This window comes from Trachymyrmex septentrionalis, unplaced genomic scaffold (assembly GCF_001594115.1).
Source record: "Trachymyrmex septentrionalis isolate Tsep2-gDNA-1 unplaced genomic scaffold, Tsep1.0 scaffold81, whole genome shotgun sequence".
NCBI lineage: Eukaryota > Metazoa > Arthropoda > Insecta > Hymenoptera > Formicidae > Trachymyrmex > Trachymyrmex septentrionalis.
Genome location: NW_017305997.1, coordinates 860,177 through 882,361, shown reverse-complemented (window position 1 = coordinate 882,361; position 22,185 = coordinate 860,177). Strand labels below are relative to the sequence as shown.

Here is a 22,185-nt window from a genome sequence, read left to right as displayed (position 1 = left end):
AGGAGACCGAAGCTAATAGACTCATTTTTCAGTTTCGAATTTTTACAAACGAAATTAAAAGACTTATCGAAAAAAATGAATTCTACACCAGTTACTACATACATTTTGACTACCTAATAATATTTTAATAATAATGGGAGATTGATAATTAATATGAAAAAAAATGCATTTTTCTAATGCATTCCATCTGATTCAATTAGCCCCGGGACCGGAGTAAGTCGACTAAGATTATTAAAATAAAAATTAATGTATTTTAAGCTACATCTTTGGCTACATATTAATAAAACTTGTATACAAATATATTTTAAACACAAACATTCGCTTCGCAGGGCAAAATAATGCTTCTTTTTGCAAAAACACGTCGAATGAACCTAGTTTTCGAGATTGGACTTAAAAGAATAAAATTTTGAGTAAGTGCTATAAGAGTCGTCACTAAATGAGTCATACAGTTTCATGCTGTGGTTAGTCTACTATCCCCATCCGTTTATTTTTTTAAAAACATTAACAATATACGATAACAAAGATACATAAGCAAAAAAAATTTGTTGGACTTCATTAAGTAAGAACTACACTTACTATCTAAGTAGAAATCAAATATCTCAGACAATCGTGTACGATTAAAACAAAAACTTTAAGAATAAAAATATTTACTTAGGTGTACGATTTTTTAAAATTGTAACTTCTATCATAGATGTGTTCGCAACAAGATGTTACAGCAGACTGTAACGGCAGTCGCTGCTGCGTCTTCAGACACGTTTACGCGTGTCTCGCGTGTTTTTAATGTGTAGCCTCGACAAGATGAAATATCGGAATAAGATGAATCGACTTACCGCTTGCTTCCTTTCCCAGCTCTTCATCGCCGACTTATACTTCTCGAACTCGTGACACCAGTCGGAATAAATCTTCTGGTAGTCGTTGGACTTGGCAGGCGCCGAACATCTGTGCGCATCCACAGTAATGTTGTACGAACACAGGAGAGCACCGCCGAGCCAACAATCGTATCTGCCAGCGTCCTGCTCGTTCACGCCGACGATTACCAGACCCTTCTCCGAGGTCTCGATGAACTTGTCGCCGCCGGCGCCGTACTTGTACGCGATCTGATACCTTCCCTTCTCTTTGCTATAATGGTACCACCGCACCTCTTGGTTCGCCAGGACCTCCGGCATCTTCACGAAGCAACCCAGATGCACCGACTGGCCCCACGTGACGACCAGTTTCCGTTTGCCGACGCTGCTGTCGCAAACGTCTGCCGTGGTGTTCGACACGTCTTGAAGAAGACTGCGTGAAAAAAATTAATCGGACGTCACGATTATACACGCAATAATTCTGTCGCGGGCATGTAATCTCGAACATTCACGTTGCCGCCGTTGATTTCATTCCGAAATATTTCGAAATTGAATTTTGATTCGTCAGCTGCAATTTTCTTTTTTCCTTTATTTTATTTTATTTTTTTTATTTTTGTAAAAGTATTTCGTTTCACCGGACGGAAATGAATCTGCGGTAACTGAAATATACGGTGCGTAAAATCGGCGCGAATATTTCTGCTCCGAAATCTGCGTACCGTAATCAAGCGAGCAAATTATGATGAAAATTGAATGTGTTTTATTCTTTGTTTTTTTTTTTTTATATAATATGTGTGCATCTCGCGTAAAATTAAAGATTATAAATTGCACACTCCGCGTGTGTACTCGCAATTTATTTTATGATCAGGTTTACGGAGAATGCGATGAGCACTTACCCTGGTTCGTAGGGTTTACACGTGTTTGAGTCCTTATCCCATCCACAGTAAGGATCGTGGACGCATCGCAGGCAGTTGTCGTATCGTCGAGTGCACATTACCAGATCGATCTGCTTTATCCGATGATCCGATGCCACGTAGAGAGCCTTATGTTCCTTCGAGATCTCCATCGCCTGTATCGGCTCGCCAGGCGTGACATCGAAAACATCGAGCAAGATCGACTGGGATTCGCCATTGCTGTCGATCCACTGTACAACCTTGTGAACGCGGCCATCACCTGTAACACGCGATAAGAGGCACGTGCTCACGCATTTTTATCGGAGAACAATAAGTTATCAGATCGCGTTTCTATTCATCTTGACAGATATTCGATAGTTTGCTTACTAGAGCCGGCGTAGTAGACGGTATAATCCAAATCGATGCCCACGAAGTCGATGCGCAGCTTATCGACGACCAATCGCGTGAGCATGACGTCCCGCTTGTAGAAGACCGGTTTCTCGTTCTCGTGCGAAATCGCGGAGTCCATCAGTGGATGGGACCTTATGAAATTCAGGACGGTGTCCGGCAACGTCTCTGTGTCGTTGACACATTGGCCCGGGCGCGGTTCCGGAACCTTGTTGGACAAGACTGGTAGCCACGCGCTACTGCTAGTTGCTTGCTCTTTGAACTTTCCGCGGAAAGCCTCTTGGATGGCGTCAATGTGGAAGGAACATATCGCAGAACCCATTAACCCGTTCGTCGATGTGGTAAAGGTACCATAGAAATGCGTATCGTCACCCGGCACCTTGTAAATGCTCTCTGAGCAAGGATGCAATAATAATGTAATTACATGTCGCCAAAATATATGAGTCAGAATGTAATAATAACAGCAAAAATGCTTTTTTCCCCGTTAAAAACAAAGACTTCGTAACGTCAGATATCATTTCTATTAGACATTTTTATCACAACATTTTTTTATATGAGAGAAAAATAATTATAAATATCTTTAATCCTCTACCGGAAAAAAATTGGGATTATTTAAAAGCACCATCAATATTTTTGATTGTGAATTTTGATAGATAAATTTGAATCTGTAAAAAAAAATAAATAAAATGCAGTCCGACTTCTAATATATCAGAATTTTCGTTAGACTTTTATATAATCCAGAACAATATAAAAAAAAAAATTTGCTCTGTTTTTCAAAAATCCCCTATTTTGTGCTGGCGGAAGAGTTAAAATTAATGTTGCCGGCGGAGGGTTAAAAGCACTAAATTCTAAATGTGGTAAAAACGTAGAAAGGGAAGTGTAATTTACACTATAAAAAATATATCATACAAAGCAAAAATATATAGGTATCATGTTATACAACATATTAGGTTAAGTAAAAAGTCATCGCGTTTTTTTAAAAGACATCTATCAGTAAAAACCGCAATTACTTTCTTACCAACAATATAAATATATCTTGATAGAGTAAAGTTTCAGCTTTAAAAATCTCTTTTTTAAATTATACGATACGACAATTTTTAATGGAGTTATGAGCAATTAAAGTCAAAATAATTCTTTTATTTAATCCGCGATAACTCAGTAATCAAAAGTCGTAGGAATATTAAAAAAAACGATTTTGTAGGGAAAGTATCAAGCTTTCACGATAGGTAATCGAAAATTTTCTCAAATTCGTTTTGGACACGTTACAAATCCACAAAGTGAGAAGAACATTTTTCGTCTTTTTCAGCTCGTAGTTTTTGGTATGTAAAAATTATCAAACTCATATAAACTTAAAAAATGTGATAAGCTTTTAAAAGCAGAGATTTCAAGCTTTAAAACTCTTTTTTAAAATTTGAATTTCATTCATTATTGACGAAGATATTGTATATACAACTTTGAGCTAAAAAATACGCGATGACTTTTTACTCAACCTAATATATGCCGATACTCACGTATTTCGTTGAAATAAAACGGGAACTCGCCGGGTATCGAGCAATTCAATCTGGCCTTGAGGTATGTAGCCCAATTCTGCGAGAGTATATTTTTACCGCCAGTGTCCCTCTTGCAAACTCTCGCCACGCGGGAATACACACTTTTACCGCAGTTTATGTATTCGACCGCGGTCTCGCGGAAAAAGAAGAACACGTGGCTGCCAATGTCGAACGAACCCACAAAGTTCGGTTCTACAAAGAGAGAGAGAGAGAGAGAAAGAGATAAAGAGGCGTGATATTATCTCAGCATTAATCCTCTGATATTTTCGAGCGCTTTGAAATCTGTTTCTCGCAATTCTATGTACGTTTTCTTGCTGAGACGATATTTCGCAGTTGCAAAACTGTTCAACCAGAATATTCTGGCGAGTTTATATGGTCGCGTAATCTAGCCGTTAGCGCGTCTACCTCATTCTACAGCAAAATAACTGCATCTAGGGCAGATAGTTCGCGTAGATACTCCGCAATAAGCGCGCACAATAATAATCGCGAATCGAGTATTCGCCGCGGGTGGTACACGAGAAGATGTCCTTGCTCGTTCTGTGCGTAAAAACTTTCATCGCCGGGACTGTTCCAGCTCCGTTCAAACGCGGACAATAATCTCCTCCGAATTCCGTTTAATCGCAGGCAGTTCATAGGCAACGGTGTTATTTTGTGCCTGTTTCAAGAACAAGCGAGAGGAAGAGAGAATAAAAAACGAAATTAAATAAGCAGAGCTTAGAAATAATGCACTTTAATTGCGTCCCTTGAAAATGTTTCGTGGAAAATAGTCTGAATTCAGTAAAAAAATGATTTTGCAATCTCGTGTTATTTGTTAGATGAATTTATAATAAATTTTTTCAAATTCATTTCGTCAAATATATAAATAACTAAAATTAAATCGCGATTCATCAACATCCAGCTCGAAAAGCTGCACAGCGTGAGAAGTGACATTAAATCGGCTTTATTGAATTTCGCGTAGTAGAATTATAAGAATTTATTATTATTTTTGAATAAATTGCGCGAAGAAAGAGCCCGAAATAACACTGTTAAATTCGTACTGTCAAATTATATCTACCTAATGTGAATTTTAATCATTTCTAAAATTATTTCTAATGTCTAAAAGTCGTCACTATTATTCCTATTCAATATGTTGTTAATTTAACTAAAACAATGAAGTTAAACAATTTAACTCAAGAAACGTATTAAATTCAAATTAAATTTAACTTATTATTTAAGTGTCATATGTAACGTGGACGTTGTTTACTTTAAAACTAAGCGATTCAGCCACAGAAATGGATTGATTTACATTTTGGCATACCAAGAAGTTAAAAATGACAAAATATTATTTAACTCGAGAAACTCTGAGTTACTATTGTTCCTTTAATATCTAACAATGAATTTCTCAACGGTTTAGTGAGTCCACAGCTGGGGAGCGTTTTCGAGACATCGGTTGAGAAATATTACACATAATTACCACACAAATCCGCCTAGTTGGAAATAATTTACTACAAATCAACTTCAACCTGTTTTGCCGATCAACGATTTTCGTGTATCTGTGGTTTGGCTACAAGCTAGATTCAGGTCCAATATGTGCCATGGCATAAATCGTGCAAATATTTGCGTTATTCGTAGCTCGATGCAAGCGTTGCGGTTTAATCTTGGTATAATTGCTTGTTGTACCGAGGAAACTGATTTATCCCACACAACGATGAAGTTGGAGTTGGGTGACGCGAGAAAATGGCGAAGAAAATCGAATTTTTCCACGTTCGAATCGCGTCAACGTCGCCAGAGTCGGGCTGGGCCTTTCTTGTCGATTTTACATTATGCGACGGCGCTCGGCTGGAGGCCGCCGCAATCTCTCTCACGGTTCAGCGATTAAATCGATTGTCTGACGCTTCGACGGCGGAAGTTTGATATATTGGGGCGGTACAAGCCCGTGTAGATAGATAGAGACGAGCGAGAAGGAGAGAAATAATTTGCGAAGAGGAGACGTGGAAGCATCTCTTAGCTAGATGACTTTTGATTGCGCACCCCGGCGCTGTTGACGAGTAACATACGACGGAGTCGTCGCTCGAATACTGAAAGTACTCGCTTATACTTCTAGAAAAAGAGCATCTCGTTACATCGCGACAAAACGAGACTCTCACATTTTAAATGCAACGGATGTTCAAAAGGAAGACGGTTAATGTTCCAGCGACATTCCGCACGCGCGAGGATCCGTGAAAGTAGACGCTCGTCAGCTAGTTATTCAAAGCTTGTTAAGTCCACTGCGTTCTACTCCCTATTTTTCTTCGTCTCCCTTTCCGTCTGCGATTTACCCTCCCGGAGCCGGTTTTCCTTATCATGACCTCGCACCACGAACCGCATCAGTCTTCATTGTGTCTTGCCATGCCGCCAAGTAAACCGAAGAAGCGAGAAAGAGAGGCTATGGAGCGAAGAAGGAAGGTCGACGAGGAGGAAGGGTCGGAGAGTCGCGAAGATTATACGAGAAGCGCGCGTAGAGCCCATCCGTCTCTTCCGGGACTCTCGCCTGCTTTTAATCAACGCCTCTGTTAATAGACAAACTCGATGCGGAGAATGGTCCTTGATGGTGGCGCTCAGTAGTCTTGCTTGTAGGGTCTAAACGGAGGTGGCTCCTGGCAGCTTGAGGAGGCGGAGGTATAGGCAGAGGCGAGAAAGAGATAGAGATAGAGATAGATAGATAGATAGAGAGAGAGAGAGAAGCGAAAGGGCTGCTGGCTCGAAATTAAACGACGAAACAAATGGCTAATCATGCGTCCCGCGGGAGGGCGCGAAGGATACAAAGTGGGACAAAGTCGTCCAACCATTCCCTCCGGCTTTTGCCGCTTCGATACCGCGACCTTCCTTCCTGACGACGACGGTTGAAGGAGGTAGGTTCGAGTGGTGGCACGCTTCGACAGAGTGAGGAAAAGCGGAAGCAGCCCCCTCGAGAAATACAAAGCAGCCATCTAACCCCGTCTTGCGCCATTATTACGGTCCGATATATCGCGAGCATGAACGCTCACCGCGAAAGGACACTGTGACAAGGACGAAGTTAAAATTAATGTTTATTCGGACAACTTATTTTCTCGGTAACCAAAAAAAAAAAAAAATAATTTTTATAATAATTAATAAGTAAAAAAATGTTCATTTAACAGAACAAGAGCCTACGTAAATATTTCGTTTGCATTTGACTTGATGAACTAACGAACGAATAATATTCAATGGGAAACGTAAACTATTTGTGGAACAAGACTTTCTTGACAATCATTTCAAAACGTAGACAGTCAAAGGATTTCGATATTAAACGGTCGTATAACTAAATTTCGTATAACTAAAAATTTCGACGTATTCCTCGTGTCCCGTCACGACCGACGAACCTAACGAATCGGATTCTATTTACACTTGATCATCGCAAATCAGCGCGCTCTACAACCCTACCTCCCGCGAGTTACGCTATTAAATTCCATGTCGGATTGTGTGTCTATATTCGACGCACGTCCTAATCTACATTTTCCAATTTCCTTGCCGGGCCGCTTTTGCCGCGCCTCTCACGTTCCGCGCTCCGATAACGAAAAATCGAGAGGATCGCAATAATCCCGGCCGACGAATCAGAGAGCCGGTAAAACTGATTAAAGCTCGGGCTTCCGAACTACGCGGGACTGAGACAAGGTAAAGAGAAGGAGAGAGAGAGAGAGAGAGAGCGGTTTCCGGCGGATGGACGAGAAAACTTTAACTTCTTCAGTCGGCTCGCTTTCTCTCCTTTTTCTCGAAAAAGGAGAGGGTACTTTCGTCGAGAACGACGCAGCGTTTAGGACGAGGAAGATCGCGTCGGGGTGTTATTTTATTACCCCGTTTGTAGAGAAAGAGAGAAAGATCCGGCACCCTGTCTAACCGGTCCGATAGCGAACCTAGCGCCGACATCTCCCTCCAAACTCCTATAATTCCACTTCTAACCCACCCCTGCCGTCGTTTCCCTGCTTTTCTGCGCGAGAGAACCTCCTCGTCGTCCGCGAGGAAGGCAGTAGCACCCTTGGAAAATAGGCGGGGCAGTTTATTCGCATCCATTTGAACCCAAAGCGTGTTCCCGGCTGACGGGATCCTACTTCAAAGCTCCCTGTCTATTTCCTCCTAAGCAGCACACCCTTCCTGCATGGTTTCTTCAGGAAGACCCGCTTCGCTTTTTAGTCGATCAAGGACGACCCCCTCTTTCTATTAATACTATGCGCTCTAAGCCTAATGGAAATTTCATTGTTCCCTCGACTGTAATTATCTTCTAGTAAAGGTTTCTCTATGAAGCGCAGAGATTTAAGTATATTTGATAATGATGGACGTACCGATCGATATCTATACGTAGGAGAGACGTAATTATAGAAAATATGCTCCCAAAAGATACTATCACATCGAAGATTCGAACACGTCTTTCAATATTATAAAGTCATTGAATATCATCTTCGATTCAATAAAAGAATATAGATATTCTATTAAGTTTAATTATTGTAAGCTCTTAACTACTAATGATATCGTTTGTGAAAAGAGTACTCACTATCGAGCCACTTGGAGTCGTACTTGAGTGTCCTCTTGAAGCTATACGTCTTACGACCGGTAGTCAGATTGTAGAGATCCGTGCGGAAGATTACGGTATCGGCTTTGGTGAACTCGGCGTTCGTGCCGGAATAAAGAGCTGGCAGGTCTCCGGGATTGCCCTTCTCGACCCAGACTGCCGTCGAATTGTCCGCAGGGTCATAAGGGCACTTCGCGATACCCATTCCCACTCCCGGGACAAACTCGTGGCGCGGTAAGTGAGTCAGATTGCTCTGGAAAGAACATTATTTGGGGGACATGGTCAGATAGGCACAGATGATAAGATGTTATAGAAACAAAAGGGATGAGTTGAAAGGCACAAATCTTACAGAAGGTAATAAAATTATAAAACCAGCTCGATTAACCTTTAAATAAGTAGATGGTTTAAAATGCAAATTGATTGATAGAATGCTCTCATAATACTCCTAAAAAGATTATAACTTTATAATTTTTTTTTATTAGTTTTTTTTACTTTTATGTCAAATTTATATTAGTTACAGTTTTATAAGATAAAAAAATGTGAAGATTTTAGGACTTTTGAACACTAGGCAGTGCTTTTCATTTTTCTTTTCCAAAACGAAATTTTAAAGAAAATTATACCTAGGGTATCGTGACCATCTTATTTATTCACTTAAAGATTCAAGTTAAAAAAAATATCAATTTCAAGCCGATTAATAAATTCGTAGATAAAAGAAATAATGAAAGAAATAATTTTAAAGCATGTTGTATAATAAGTTTATATATTTTAGTATCTAGAGGAAAGCCTCCCCCTATTATGAGATAGATGCCTAATATGAAATAGCGGCGTTTCTGCTAAATAATAAACTAATAAACGCTATCTATTGGTTTCACCATGAATTTATTGTTCTTGGATTTAAAACTATTTATTAGAAAATTCATTATTAGATCATGCCTTTAGTCATTGTAAAACAAGATTTTAGAATTTAGATGTCTTCAAGTTTCATTCATTGAGATGAGCATTTAAACCTTATTTATTATTTAATAAAATAAATATTTGGCAATAAATTCTTCATAGTGATAGAATAAAGTCGTACTAATAGAAAAATACGGGATATGTTGAATTGTTTAATTACAGAAGTTAGATTTAATGAGGCGTGGAAATCGTAATATGAGATACCCAGAGTATTCCTAATATGAAATAATCCATGCTCCTATGTTATAGTGAAAATCATTGCTAAAATATAAATGTTATTGTACTCGTACAATAATAAAAAAGACGACCGGAATGAATATCGAGTGCCTATATCTGCGATGCTTGATTCCAACCTGAAAACGAGTTCTGGATATAATCTATCGCATGCTCATTTTTCGCGCACGCTGGCTGTATTTGTTTGTATTTTAGAAACATTAAATAAAGTTTTTAATTGCAATACGGATTTATTTTGCGTTTTACTATCGATTTCTCGAGGCATCTCATATTAGAAGCACAATTTTTTTTGCATTTCTTTAATTTATAAAAAAAATAAAATTTGAATTAAATTTTACATAACATTATCTTAAAGTTTATTAAATTCCCTTAAAAATGACCTATTATTTTTTTCAATTCTGCCCATAGATTTCTAGCATTTACCCAAAATGATCTCGGTATCTCATAATAGAGATTTTTCCTCTATACTATATACACACATATACGTATATATATTTATAAAATTTAATACCGAACATCTTGGTGTAATTTAACTTTATTTAGTAGCTACAATCTCCAGCAGTAGCTTAGGTAAGTAGCTGGATGTTATTATTACGCGAGATGTTACGGCACACCCGGGACTCATAATGTTTAGCAAAGCGAAACTGTTGTATCTTTTGTCGTGTTGTTATACGGATACTTAAGCGTAAGATTCATTCATCTACGCTTTGATGCACTGTATACAACTTTGCAAATCACATCATGCGGATTTGTACTATTGCGATAATGCATGTAAATTTCCATTAATAACAGCATTATTCATTATATGGCTTTAAATATTTCGACGGGAATTAAATTAAAATGTACCGAGGAATGCGTGAGTGGCGGTGAAATTTATTCGTAACGCGAAAATTAATTAACGATATTATTTTCAGATGCCTCCTCGCGTTCTGTTATTAATTAATTAAATTAAGCGTAAAGCAACACAAATTGGTGTGCGTTACATGTATCACGCTGAATCCGTAATACATTTCAAGGGAAGTTGCGGATGTATTTAACATCGTTTCGCATTTTCAATTTTCAATAAACAAATGACAGCAAACGTTTAAACGTGTGTATATATTGTATATATATGTATATATATATTTTTTTTAGCTCTTTGCCAGACCAATTGTCGTTTTTAACAATTTCACAATCCAATCACAAACTGTCGCGTATTACAAAATCAAATTTAACAAATTTATTTAGTATACATTGCATTTGTAAGGTATAAAAGAGAATTGAATGATGTGAGAAAACAATTGTAGTATTTATTTTAATATCCTACAATACTATTAAGAAAATAAAAATAATTCCTCATATTACAACTGAGAAGTTTAATGACGTTTAGTGATTGACGATATTTAATGATAGACTATTTTAATCGTCTATTTATATCTTTAAATACTTCACCTGCTCACTTAAAGGTTACATTTTACATAAGATGTATGTAATAATTCATATACAATCACAAATTCGCATTTACACACAGAAAGAATAGTTTTGCTGAAATATCTAAAAACTGGCTGCAGATCTGAAAAATAACTTTGTTCAATCATCCAAATATTATGTATTATTTCAGAACGCTCAAACTGATTACTAGAATGTCAAAACTTTTGACAGCATTGCTCTTCGCGCTTGAGATCCCTGCATAATGATTTCGATGAGCCAACAAAATTATTTTCAAATCTTTATCTTGCTAAATGTTTATTATCAGTATTTCAGCAAAATTGTCCTTTCCATGTACGTGTTTTGTATATCTTCTCTATATTGAAAATAATATGGAAACTTACATAAATCACCCAATCCTTAGGTGAATGTGCGTTCGTACCGCACATGTAAAGGCGATTGCCGTCTCCCATCGGCTGTATCACTCTTATATGATTTCGGCAGTCGAAATGCTGGAAGAAAAAGAAGTATCGGAAATATTAAATTCAGTAGTGCGACATGTATTGACGGTGAGAAAATTGTTGCATAGTGCATAGATGAGTTGAATAAAAATCAAGAACGCGGCCGCGTTCCCTTCGAACTCTGGGAAAGCGAAAGATCGCGTCGCGTGCGCGGTGAAGTCGTCGCGGTCGATCACGTCGTGCGCGTATTTCGCGGCGAATCGGTGGACGGGAAATGAATTGGCTTTGTCGTCACGTAGGGAATATTTGCGTGGACCTTACACCTCGACGACGATGCGTACACGGTGCATACGAATGAAGCTGTGATAAGCGCGCGCGAGCACGCGTCTCTATGGAACAGAACGCAATCGTGCTCGTTTTATCGCTGTAGTACTACGATTTCGGGATATGAATAAAAATGGATGCGCGTTAAAAAATCAGAGATTTCCAGATTAACTTTAATTTTCGGCCCAGATACGATAATTTGGAAAAAACTCCGTCACACGTACGATTCTTCTTCGCGTACAATCTTACAATATTTATATGCCAAGATTCATTAAAATTTAACTGATTAAAGCAGATGAAATAAAGGAAGATAGAGATTAGCTAACGGAACTTTAATATACTTGTATAATTCAGAAATTAAGACGCGGTGCGGTAGAAGTTCGTGTAGATTATTCGGAAAGAAGAATACTACGGTGAGATTCCTTTGCGTTAAAAGATACAAATGAGATACATTCTCTCTCGAATATGGAATAACACCGCAGTATCTATTAAAAAGTAAGCTTGCCATCTTTCGTTTCGCGCGCCTTCAAAGAAGCTGGCTCTTTTTATTTTACTCCACGTCGGCTGTTTGTGACTTTTTTCTCCTCGATGTTACGTTCTATGTCCTTTTTTGCAATCACAATTCTTTGGCCTTTCTGTTTCAGAACGCATTCAGGCCGGTTTACCGGTACCGGAATTAAAATTCTTCTCAAAGACGACGCGCAATGCGAAAAGGAACGCAAACCGAACTGTAAGAAAGAAACCTACCTCTGATTTGCCTTTGGACACGCAATTTGCCACATTGCTCGGTTCCAGATTCAGAGCGTCTCTCTGCAACAAAGAAAAAAACATAAATTATATCACACTGTCTTGTAAATTAAAGCAAAATTTATTGGGAAACTTGGGAGATTTATCGCACGCATGTGTATATATTGTAACATTTGTTGTAAAGTCTTCGAAGATATAAATCCTCCGAAAAATTCGAATATTTCATATTGAAAGAATAAAGAGAATTCCATTTTGAAAGCGACTCCATAATTATTCATTTTTCGAGGGAAATCTGCAGGACTCCTCTTTGTAAGTGCTTTCTTACGGACGCTCGACGTGCTCGACCTTACAAGAAGTGTTAGAAGTGCATACTTCACATTTTGCCTTGTGTTACGCCACTGTGTCGCAGCAGCCTCTCGTAACACGGCTAGAGAGACGCTAGAAATACATTAGAATAAGGTCAATATATTCAAGAGATTTACAAAGAGAAAATTTTCGGGAAAAAAGCTAACGAAACTCTTCCTCCCTTCTCCCTCTTTTTCCTTTCTTTATTTTAAAATGGGTCTACGGTTGTTCTGGATGCGATTCTGCATCATAATAGGTTCTCTACATCATCCTGGAATGTGTCCTTGCGTGAAAATATTCAGTGAAAAATGCCAGAATGTACTTGTTATAATCACGCTGCGCTACAACCTCTTTCTATTGCGCTCTCTATGTACATGTCGATAGAATACGATCACGGCGTAGGAAGTGGTTCGCTTGCAAGGTCAATCGTCCGAAACGTGGACCTAACGATCGATCTCCTGCGGACGCCGCGTGCCGTTCCACGGGAATGTCACAGCCAGAAACGGAGTCGATGTTCGACATTGTCCCGGCCGAACGTAAGGGTGAGCCAAAACAGCGTTCCCCGACGTTGATCTACGACCAATAAATTACCGAAAGAATCGTTCCGCGTTGCGACGAGCGTTGGACGAATGGTCACGGACAAGAGTAGACAACATAGGACGTTAAATCATAGCAATTTCCACAGGGCACAGTCAGGGCCCGTGATTCATCTCCGCTCTCGAGAAATCCTCCGAGTGACGCATATCGCGATAGTAAACCGAGAACGTACCGGTCGTACGTGGTGTCCGTTTGCAATTTTGTACTATAAAGTGAATGAACTCAATAATAGTCCTCGCCAATCGTAACGCACTGAAATCCCTGCATTGCGGAGCAGATAAATATACAATATTGTTTCTACATACGACTCGCTGAACTCCGCAAGTCACATCCTATGCACAATTTGTCGGATAGGATGTACGTTGGCGAGAATCCAGGCGACGCGGTTGAAGTGGATACGAACATGATTTACCTCAGCGTATATGTACATGATCGCAATATTCAGAACGGACTTGGAATGCCCTATTATAAGCATAATCCACTTACAAACAGCGTCGCGTCTAGCTCTGCGCAAATAAGCGCGCTTACCACTGCGGTAACTTCGACTCAAAGTTTCCGATGAGCGTGTATAGGCTACACGAAATAATAGCATAGTGATAACGGGTTACTCGCAACTGTCTTATTCCATTTGACTCGCGCGACTGTATTATTTCCCTTGATTTGGCGAGCCTCCATCGATCCAGCTTCCGTCTCTTTTGCTCGAGAAGATTCGAGATTGGTTCAAATATGACTTCCACTTTGGAAAACCATTAAAATCAGTTACAAGCCTTCCTCGTCGTTCCGCGTAAGCGTTGATAACGATGTATTACTCGTTAAGCACCGCAGTGCATTAAGACGGTGTACACAGCCGGCGGTAATTAAAAGCGGAGCAATTCCCGGTATCCGCGCTTATACTCGTAAGTCCCTTTTGCAGATCTCTCCTCGTTATACTAATCATTACAATCCGTCTGTGAGCCCGGTACGGAGACGATGGGAGCGCGAAGATGGCGAGAAATAGCGAAAGATGGTCGGAGAATTTTTTACGACGGAAACAGAGAGATAAAAAGAGAGGAAGTTTTCCTCTCTTCCTCCGGCCTCGTGTTCTATCGTAGAATAGGTTAACATTACAATGCCATTTTTTAAGTCTCGCGTATGTAAAGTATTTTGATTTAAACACGCGAATTGCGCGTACACGCTTTTAATTAATCCAGGAATTAATCCGGATGTTTCTAAACCCCAACGTTTCTAAACCCAAAAAAATAATGATTTGTAAAATATTGTTTGGTATAGATATTGTTTAACAAATCTTTCGCCTTTAATAACTATATATTTTTTGTGAAACTTTAAACATGCAATTTCATCGAATAAAAGCGTTATATTAATTAAAATATTACTTTTAAGAGAAATATTGTCATAATAAGTTACCTAACTTACTCTGTTTAATATTTGTTTGGTTTTTACTTACTTCTTTTCGAAGAAAACTGTAATTGGATCTATATCTTCATAATGTTTTTGAGCACTAATAAATTGAAAAGCAATCAATAATATACAATATGTATTAATGATTTTAATTGAGATGTAAAAACACTTCAGGTGACATTTACATAAAGAAAAAAATTAGATGATGACTACTCCCTGTTAAAACATAATGGCAGTGTTTAGCAAAGAAAGCTGATCAGTGAGCACTCAGCGATTCTTTGATACGATTGATTTTTGCCTTTTTCACTGGATCTAAGTGTAGACATCAATTATAATAAAGAATCACTGAGCACTCACTGATCAGTTTTCTTTGCTGAATGCAGCCATTAACTGGCATTATTACGCAACTATGTTCGGTCACGTATGTAGTTAGTAACGATCTTAAGGCGGAAGCACAGATCTCTGCATAATGCATAAAGCATAAGAAAATTAACCAATCAGATTCTCTTACTTCATGGAAAGGAAGGAAATGGGGGACTTTAATTGATTCATTCTCCTGTGCGTTTTGTGTTACGCAAGACTCTGTGCTCCCGCTCTTACGTAGCATTTCATCAAAGTCGTGTAATGATTACGTCTCCAGCCTCTATATAGTTTAGGCAAAATCCCATCGAAGAATCGTTGGAATAAAAAACATGTATGCATGTTCCTTAGTGAATTATAAATTCGGGCGCTAGATATCTATAGGAGGAGCACACGTAGGTGCAGCTGTCGGCAATAATATTGTCGCCAAACCGCGATGCATCATTTTATCGCGCCGCCTACGACGCCATTAACTTTATAGCACCAGAGCGTGCCTCCCGGCATGCAAACGCCTCGACTTCCATTACCGGCGTGATACGTCGACTATTAAACAGAAATATCTCCCATCACCTCTCGCCTGCCGGTGTGTGTCCTACTCTAAACTCCGGGAATCTGACTGTTGCGGATTTTCTACTATCATTTCCGGATAGGATGTTACCATTATCTTCTTTCATCAACGCATCCGCATTCTACATACGTTATTACGTCGAAATATGTTTGTAGGAATTTTGTTTTTTTTTTTTTTTTTTTTTTTTTTTATTAAAAAATGTATAAATCGATGAATCGAATAACACAGAAATCTCAAGAACAGTCTCTTGAAATTGTCTCGAGAAAAAGACATCTGCACCACGTTTACGTTCCATTTCGATTACGCTTGATTCTTTATATTCATGCGCGGAAAGCCTCTCTCATTCGCTTCCTCCGTTGAAAGGCTTACGAATCGCTGAAATACACGGCTTCGGACTTTCAGTATTCGGGTCGGATTGATTAAGTTCTTGGTAAGGTGACGGTGTTACGACAGAGAAGCGTCCAAAGGTTGTCACTGCTCGTATACTCTCGTTCGTTCGTTTGCCCGTCCTTTTCTTTCTACATTACGCTTCGAGCTTAATCATCGTCGCAATTTGTGCACAGCTGAACATTTCTGTGTGTGCGTGAGCATGCATTTCTACAGTGTGCCAGAAACGGCTTGCAGATGATTAGCTTCCTTGAAACGAAGACTGTACCATTCGCATGCCTCTTTGTCGATGCCGCCGTTGATTCTCTCCTTTTCAGCTTACATACTGCTTCCAGTAGTACCGGCGCCGGGCGATTATAACATTGAAGACACGCAAGATTGTAATTATCCCTAAACATGACTCATTTCGAGATATCAGTGAATCACTAAACTAATTTTCTAATTTACTTTAATAGAAACGTTACGATTTTAATCTAGAAATAAGTGATATTAGAGATGTTATCTCTCTACTTAAATAATATAAATAGTATATATACTTTATGAGTACTTTCTGCTAAATAAAAAAACATGTACGCGGATCGAAGTATTAACGTCAGAAGAGAGAGAGAGAGAGAGAGAGAGAGAGAGAGAGAGAGAGAGAAAGTGAAAGATCAACATATGCAAGGAGGGGGATGAGAAATCGTATAATTTACCGTGCTAAAATATTAAAGACAGAAGACTACTGTGGCATCCCCAGGGGTATCGACACCCCCTAACCTCGGAAACTCAAGAAACGTAACGGTACCTGCGAGGCTCCTTTAAAAATTCACGAGTCGAGGCCACAACGGCGCTTTTTATCTCATCAAATAGTAATGCCGGGCATTGGACCGTTAGGAGGCGGGATCCCCTCAGGATCTTTCCCGATCACGCGTCACGTATATATTGTCACGCCGAGGGGGAAAAAATTTAATACGTCTTATTATTTTTGCATTAAATAATTTACAAAAATCTTCATGCTTTTTTAAAACTTTTCTTTCCCTTATCGCGAATCTTTTTATTCAACTGTACACGCTTTAAGAAGCTGGTTGCGAAGAAGAGCTCTCTCGATGGTATGATCGAAACGTGAGTGGTATACAAAGAGTGAAATGCATCCGTGATAAATTCATATAGAAATGACGTACGATCGACTGACATCATATTGTCCCTTTAGCGCCGAATGATGTCTACATCCTCGATTCGTAGTCGTGTCAGGTGATAACCTTCGTTACGCATAAAATTTTCGCGAACTGACCTGACATTTCAGCAGGACGAAAAGTGCCTTTCGTTGTCGATCGGTGCCGTAAGTCACTTTTTCCTAATGGAAGCCGTCACTCCGCACCTTTTCGTCCTGCCGCGGCCTCGCACGGTTGGCGACGTGCGGAGGGAAAGAAGGAGAGGGAGGGGGAGGGGGGGAAGGAGTGAGAGAGCCTGGGATTCAATCTGCATTCAATATTGATTCCAATCCGATATCGTGGATTTCCATTTTTGTGATTTACTTCTTACGCCGGCAGCACCGGCACTATCTGTACTGCGAAAGAGGGTGTTTTTCGAGGGTCAACCCCAATGCATACCGATGTCGCGTCGTCATCGATCAAATATCGAGCAATAAATAATCTACCTTCGCGATGATACTCTTCGCTCTCAATTCTCGCAATGTGCGTCGGCACAGCTCCTCGCTGAGCGATCGGCTTCTGTAGGGCAACAGAAAGCTTTTTGGTTATTCATATCAATTACAGTAAGTCAATGAACTAGAAGGAATTCCTTAACGACTAAAGTTTCAGCACGTCAGGAAGTTCGCGAAGGACGTAGCTTCCGTCCGGAGATAAGAAATTATCGATCTGATCCACCATGGCGCAGACGCGTGTAATATGCTCCGTTAAACCACTCACAATCGCCCTGTAACGTCGATATTCTTTTACATTTTGTCATTTTAATACCTATTTACAGTTAGATATTAAAAGAGTATGTGTGGTAACCCAATTCCTTAAATTAAATTAAAGAACCTTTTGTTATTTTTAACTTCATATGTATTAAAATGTAAATCAATCCCTTTCAGTGGTTAGTTTCAACGTAACAGCCATATTAACGTACGCATTCAATAAATAATGAAACTGAAATTGAAAAAACTAAAATTTAATACATTTTTTTCAATTAAATTATTTAACTTCATTATTTTTGTTAAATTAACGACATATCGAGTAGAAACAGTGGCGACTTATTTAAAAATGATTCAAATGACTAAAGATAACTCAAATTGGCTATAATTTAATATTATAAATTTAACAGTGTATATGCCTATATCACGGGCAATTCACGAGAACTCATTTTAGTCTGCGATTTTATAACCGCGTGAGTGTAACGTCCTCATTAGTTTAAAAGAGCATTCATCGTAAGAGCCAAGTCCAAACGTAAAAGCTCCTTTGAGCAATTTAGAATTGTTCGCGCGGTTCTCGTCGTTGTGCTGTAGAATGTATTTGAGTACCGCGGTATTCGTCCGTCTTTTTTTCTCACGGGTGTTTTAATGGCAGTCTGGGACGAAGTATTTTACACGACAACGACGACGACGGCGACGGCGACGGCGACGTCGACGGCGATGGCAACAAGGACGACGGCGACAAGGGCGACGATGGAGGGTCTGTATGGCTATTTAAACACTTTCACCATAAATTCGCAAGAGAAGGCACTCTAGTTTCGCTTGCACTGTGCAACGCCTTTTTTCTTGTGCGACTATTTTCCTGTTCTACCTGTTTTTACTGCTAACCATGTACCTACGCGTATCATACCATTCTTGCACAGCTTGTGATTCGCATAACAAAAACGAAGAAAAAATAGAACAATTAATAGCGATTAAGAGCGAAATGAATTTCTGAATTTTTAATTACAAATAAAATAGTACAGGGAAAAAATGCAACAATATAAGCGATGAAAACGAATTGATGAAATAATTATTTTGCCATTTTTATTTATTTAATCTATAGCAATAATTTCTAAAATATATTGTACACTATAAGTTTGTTTTAAATAAAAATTCGATAACTGAACGGATCGATAATGAACAAATTTTAAATAACGGAAGAAGCGATAAAACATGGACTGAACTTCGTAGAGCAGCGGCGGCTGCGAAGGTGACGACGAAGATCGAAGAGGAAGTGCTGTTGACAGTCACTTCGTCGGGTAATAGGGCAGTTTCGTAGTCTGCAATTACCAGCGTCGTTGAGGAACACCATCTGGGACGAGTCTGGTAGTGAGCTCCGTCGAGGATCCTCTGTTTACAATTTCGGTGTTTGCTCGACGACTGAAGAAGGTTTTCCACCTCAGACGTGAACTAAGAACAGAGACCGCCGACACGTTTCACTCCTGGAACGTAGTTTCCCTCGCGTCTCTCGTTCTTTCATTTGTCTCTATCACCTCGTGTCGTCTTCACCTTCCCGTAAAATTCTGTCTCTCCTGATTTTTGCGAGCGTATAGACGGGAAAGAGATATATCGAAATGTGTGGGAAAGGATACGTGTGTGATCGTGATTCCCACTGTTCCTTGGCTCTTTCTTGATACGTCGAAAATTCGCTAAAAAATTAAAAAATGAGAAAGAGGCTATGCAGGTTAGTATAATGAGCACGAAGAAACGAATTACCGACAGAAGTTTTTCGCAACTCATACCTGATGAAAGGATATTACGAAGCGAAAGGAGTTTTGCCGCTGACCCCGAGGGCAAATTCATTTCTAGTACGCGCAAAGTTGGTGCCGCGAGAGCAAAAAGGGAATAGGAAAAATCAAGAAAATGGGAAGTGTATACGGCGACGAGTTGGAAAATCGAGAAACAAGAGGTCCAAGGCGGAAGTTCGAAAATTTTTCATTTCGCGCTCGCTGTTCGCTCGTTGTCCTTCGCCTCTATGGAAGTGTACTTCTGCTTGATTGCGGGAGAAACTGATTTATAAAGGCGCATCTGAGGCACCGAAGAAACTGCGACCATTCGGTAACCTGCTTGCGAGTTTGCGAGTAATATACGATGGAGGGACACGTTGCCTCGCAAGAAAGCCTTGTAATTAATTTCTCGTCGAAGCGAAGCGGGAGCTTGGAAGACGATACTCGCGCTTAACACCACTTTCAATATAGCCTGTAAATATATCGGTGCATAATGTAATTTGCCAGCTTGTCGATAACGCTACAATGTGTATATACTATTTATATACTTCGCAAGAATCGCTCGTATACACGATAATCAATTTTAGATAGCTTTAAACGAGGAAATACAACTTCACGCCTCTTTAGAATATCAAAGAATACTAGGCAATAAAAATACCGTGCAGAAAAAAATATCTACACAATTTAAGTGAACATCCCTAATAATTGTTGTAAATAAAATTTCCATTATCTCATATATTTTCGATTTATATCAAATGTTTGATTTCACAAATGTTTTGTCTCGCGCCTCTCTGTACATCACGAAGAAAGATATATCAATAAGTTTATTACAGTTTTTTAAGAGATTTTTTTAAGAGAGGGGGGGAATTTGGGGGGATTATTTGTTTCAGATTGATTGTGTGAATCCGATAATTTCATCGGCTCTCAATTTAGTGTTTCTGAAATATTAATTCAATTTAAATGAGTGTATATTAGATAGTAGTTCAACATCTTAACACTCGGACCGGTAAGGCGCTTCGTATTTAAAGTTTTAAAGATATATCACTTTTATCTCTTAAAGATTTAAAAATTTAAAGAGATTATCAGCAAAGTTCTGCTCACGAATCTTGCGTATCCGCCTCCTATTTGTTGGTAGATGAAGGCAGCTTGTTAAACTGAAATTTCGCTACGATCTTATACCGAATTCATCGTCGCAATAAACTCCGCGTCGCAGGGGGGCGAAATACCCGTCCGTCCCTAGTTGAGAGGGCTGGATAGAAGGCGGACGCGACGAGTTAGGGATAGACATTCCCTGGGAAGACACGGCAAGGAAGTTACGTATACACGTAGTGGCCCGGTGCTAAATGCATATTTAATACTATCATTTTAGGACGAAACGCAAGGGCGACCGTTTATATTTCAGATGTCGACGAAATTGTTCGCTAGCGTGCGAACGCGTCGTCGAGCACGTGCTGGTTCGTATCGACCACGTGGACCTGCGTGTACGTGCAGATCGGAATGTCAAGTGTCCCTTCCACACATCCAGGATTCTTTCAATCAAGACTGTATCGTCAGAGGCCGCCGTATCCCATTCACGATTTTACAGCTGTATAAATCCCACGGTGGGTTTCTTAATACTTTAATACCATCGAGTGAACCCACGGTTGATTCATTGATCTTAGACGTCGAATCTTCCACGTCGAACGATTTTCGTGCAATAGCCCTGTAGGTATCGGATAGGTATATCGTTTCGAGTATAGGCGATCGTGTCGGCGAGACGTTGAATCCCCACTCGTTCTCGATTGGACGTTGCTTTATTGGACGTAGCGGTGGTTTATAGATTCCGATTTTCTCGGCGAGCTCCGCGTTTGACTTTTACTCCATTTACGATCCTTCTCGCGCACCCTTCACTCGTGGATGCCCTTCCCGCTCTACCTCCAATCGCTTCCTGCTTCTCCCATCGAACTGCCACATGCTTTATTCACGGCGCGGCCGAGCATCCGATGTCGGAATTCGTTACGCGATCAACGATGGACGACTCCTTTTCTGCTATGGCTCGATCAATACGCTCGTATTACCGATCGTTCGGAGATCGATCAGACGATTCCGTCTTATCGTAACGTTGCAAATCAGCCTCTCTTTCTCCTCCGTTTTGCGCAAACCTGACAGCTTCGGCGAAGATGTAACGCGCAAAAAAATAGACGAGCCTGAGCGAGGCTAGTCTTATCGTTCGATGCACGTCCTCAAAGACGATGATAAAAATACAAAAATTGAACGGGCTCACGCCCGTGGAAGCGGAATTACCTGGTTTCCCAGTTATAGCTCGAAACTACAAAGCGATTAACGCTGCTATATTTCCATCCGGCATGAATTTACTCGAAAAAGTTATTCTTTCTTTCGTTATGAAGGACTACTCGTGCAGCAAATATCTTATTTATTTTCTAAAACTGCGTAACTGAAATGCAATTTATACAACATAATTTAAAACGGACGTTTACACGGACAGGACAGTTTGATGAGATTAAAAG

The 22,185-nt window shown here is 39.7% G+C and overlaps 1 protein-coding gene across 3 annotated transcripts in view; it reads right to left on the bottom strand.

Annotated features, from left to right (window-relative positions):
• Nucleotides 1–22,185, bottom strand: part of LOC108754863 (semaphorin-2A) — a 361,619-nt gene that overhangs the window by 5,171 nt on the left and 334,263 nt on the right. For all 3 annotated transcript variants that reach the window (XM_018497496.1, XM_018497495.1, XM_018497494.1), the window contains 7 exons: nucleotides 12,364–12,426; nucleotides 11,236–11,343; nucleotides 8,219–8,489; nucleotides 3,655–3,885; nucleotides 2,123–2,536; nucleotides 1,739–2,015; nucleotides 831–1,278 (listed from right to left, as the gene is read on the bottom strand). In XM_018497496.1, the coding sequence (XP_018352998.1) occupies nucleotides 831–1,278; nucleotides 1,739–2,015; nucleotides 2,123–2,536; nucleotides 3,655–3,885; nucleotides 8,219–8,489; nucleotides 11,236–11,343; nucleotides 12,364–12,426 (1,812 nt within the window). The remainder of the gene's footprint in view (nucleotides 1–830; nucleotides 1,279–1,738; nucleotides 2,016–2,122; nucleotides 2,537–3,654; nucleotides 3,886–8,218; nucleotides 8,490–11,235; nucleotides 11,344–12,363; nucleotides 12,427–22,185) is intronic.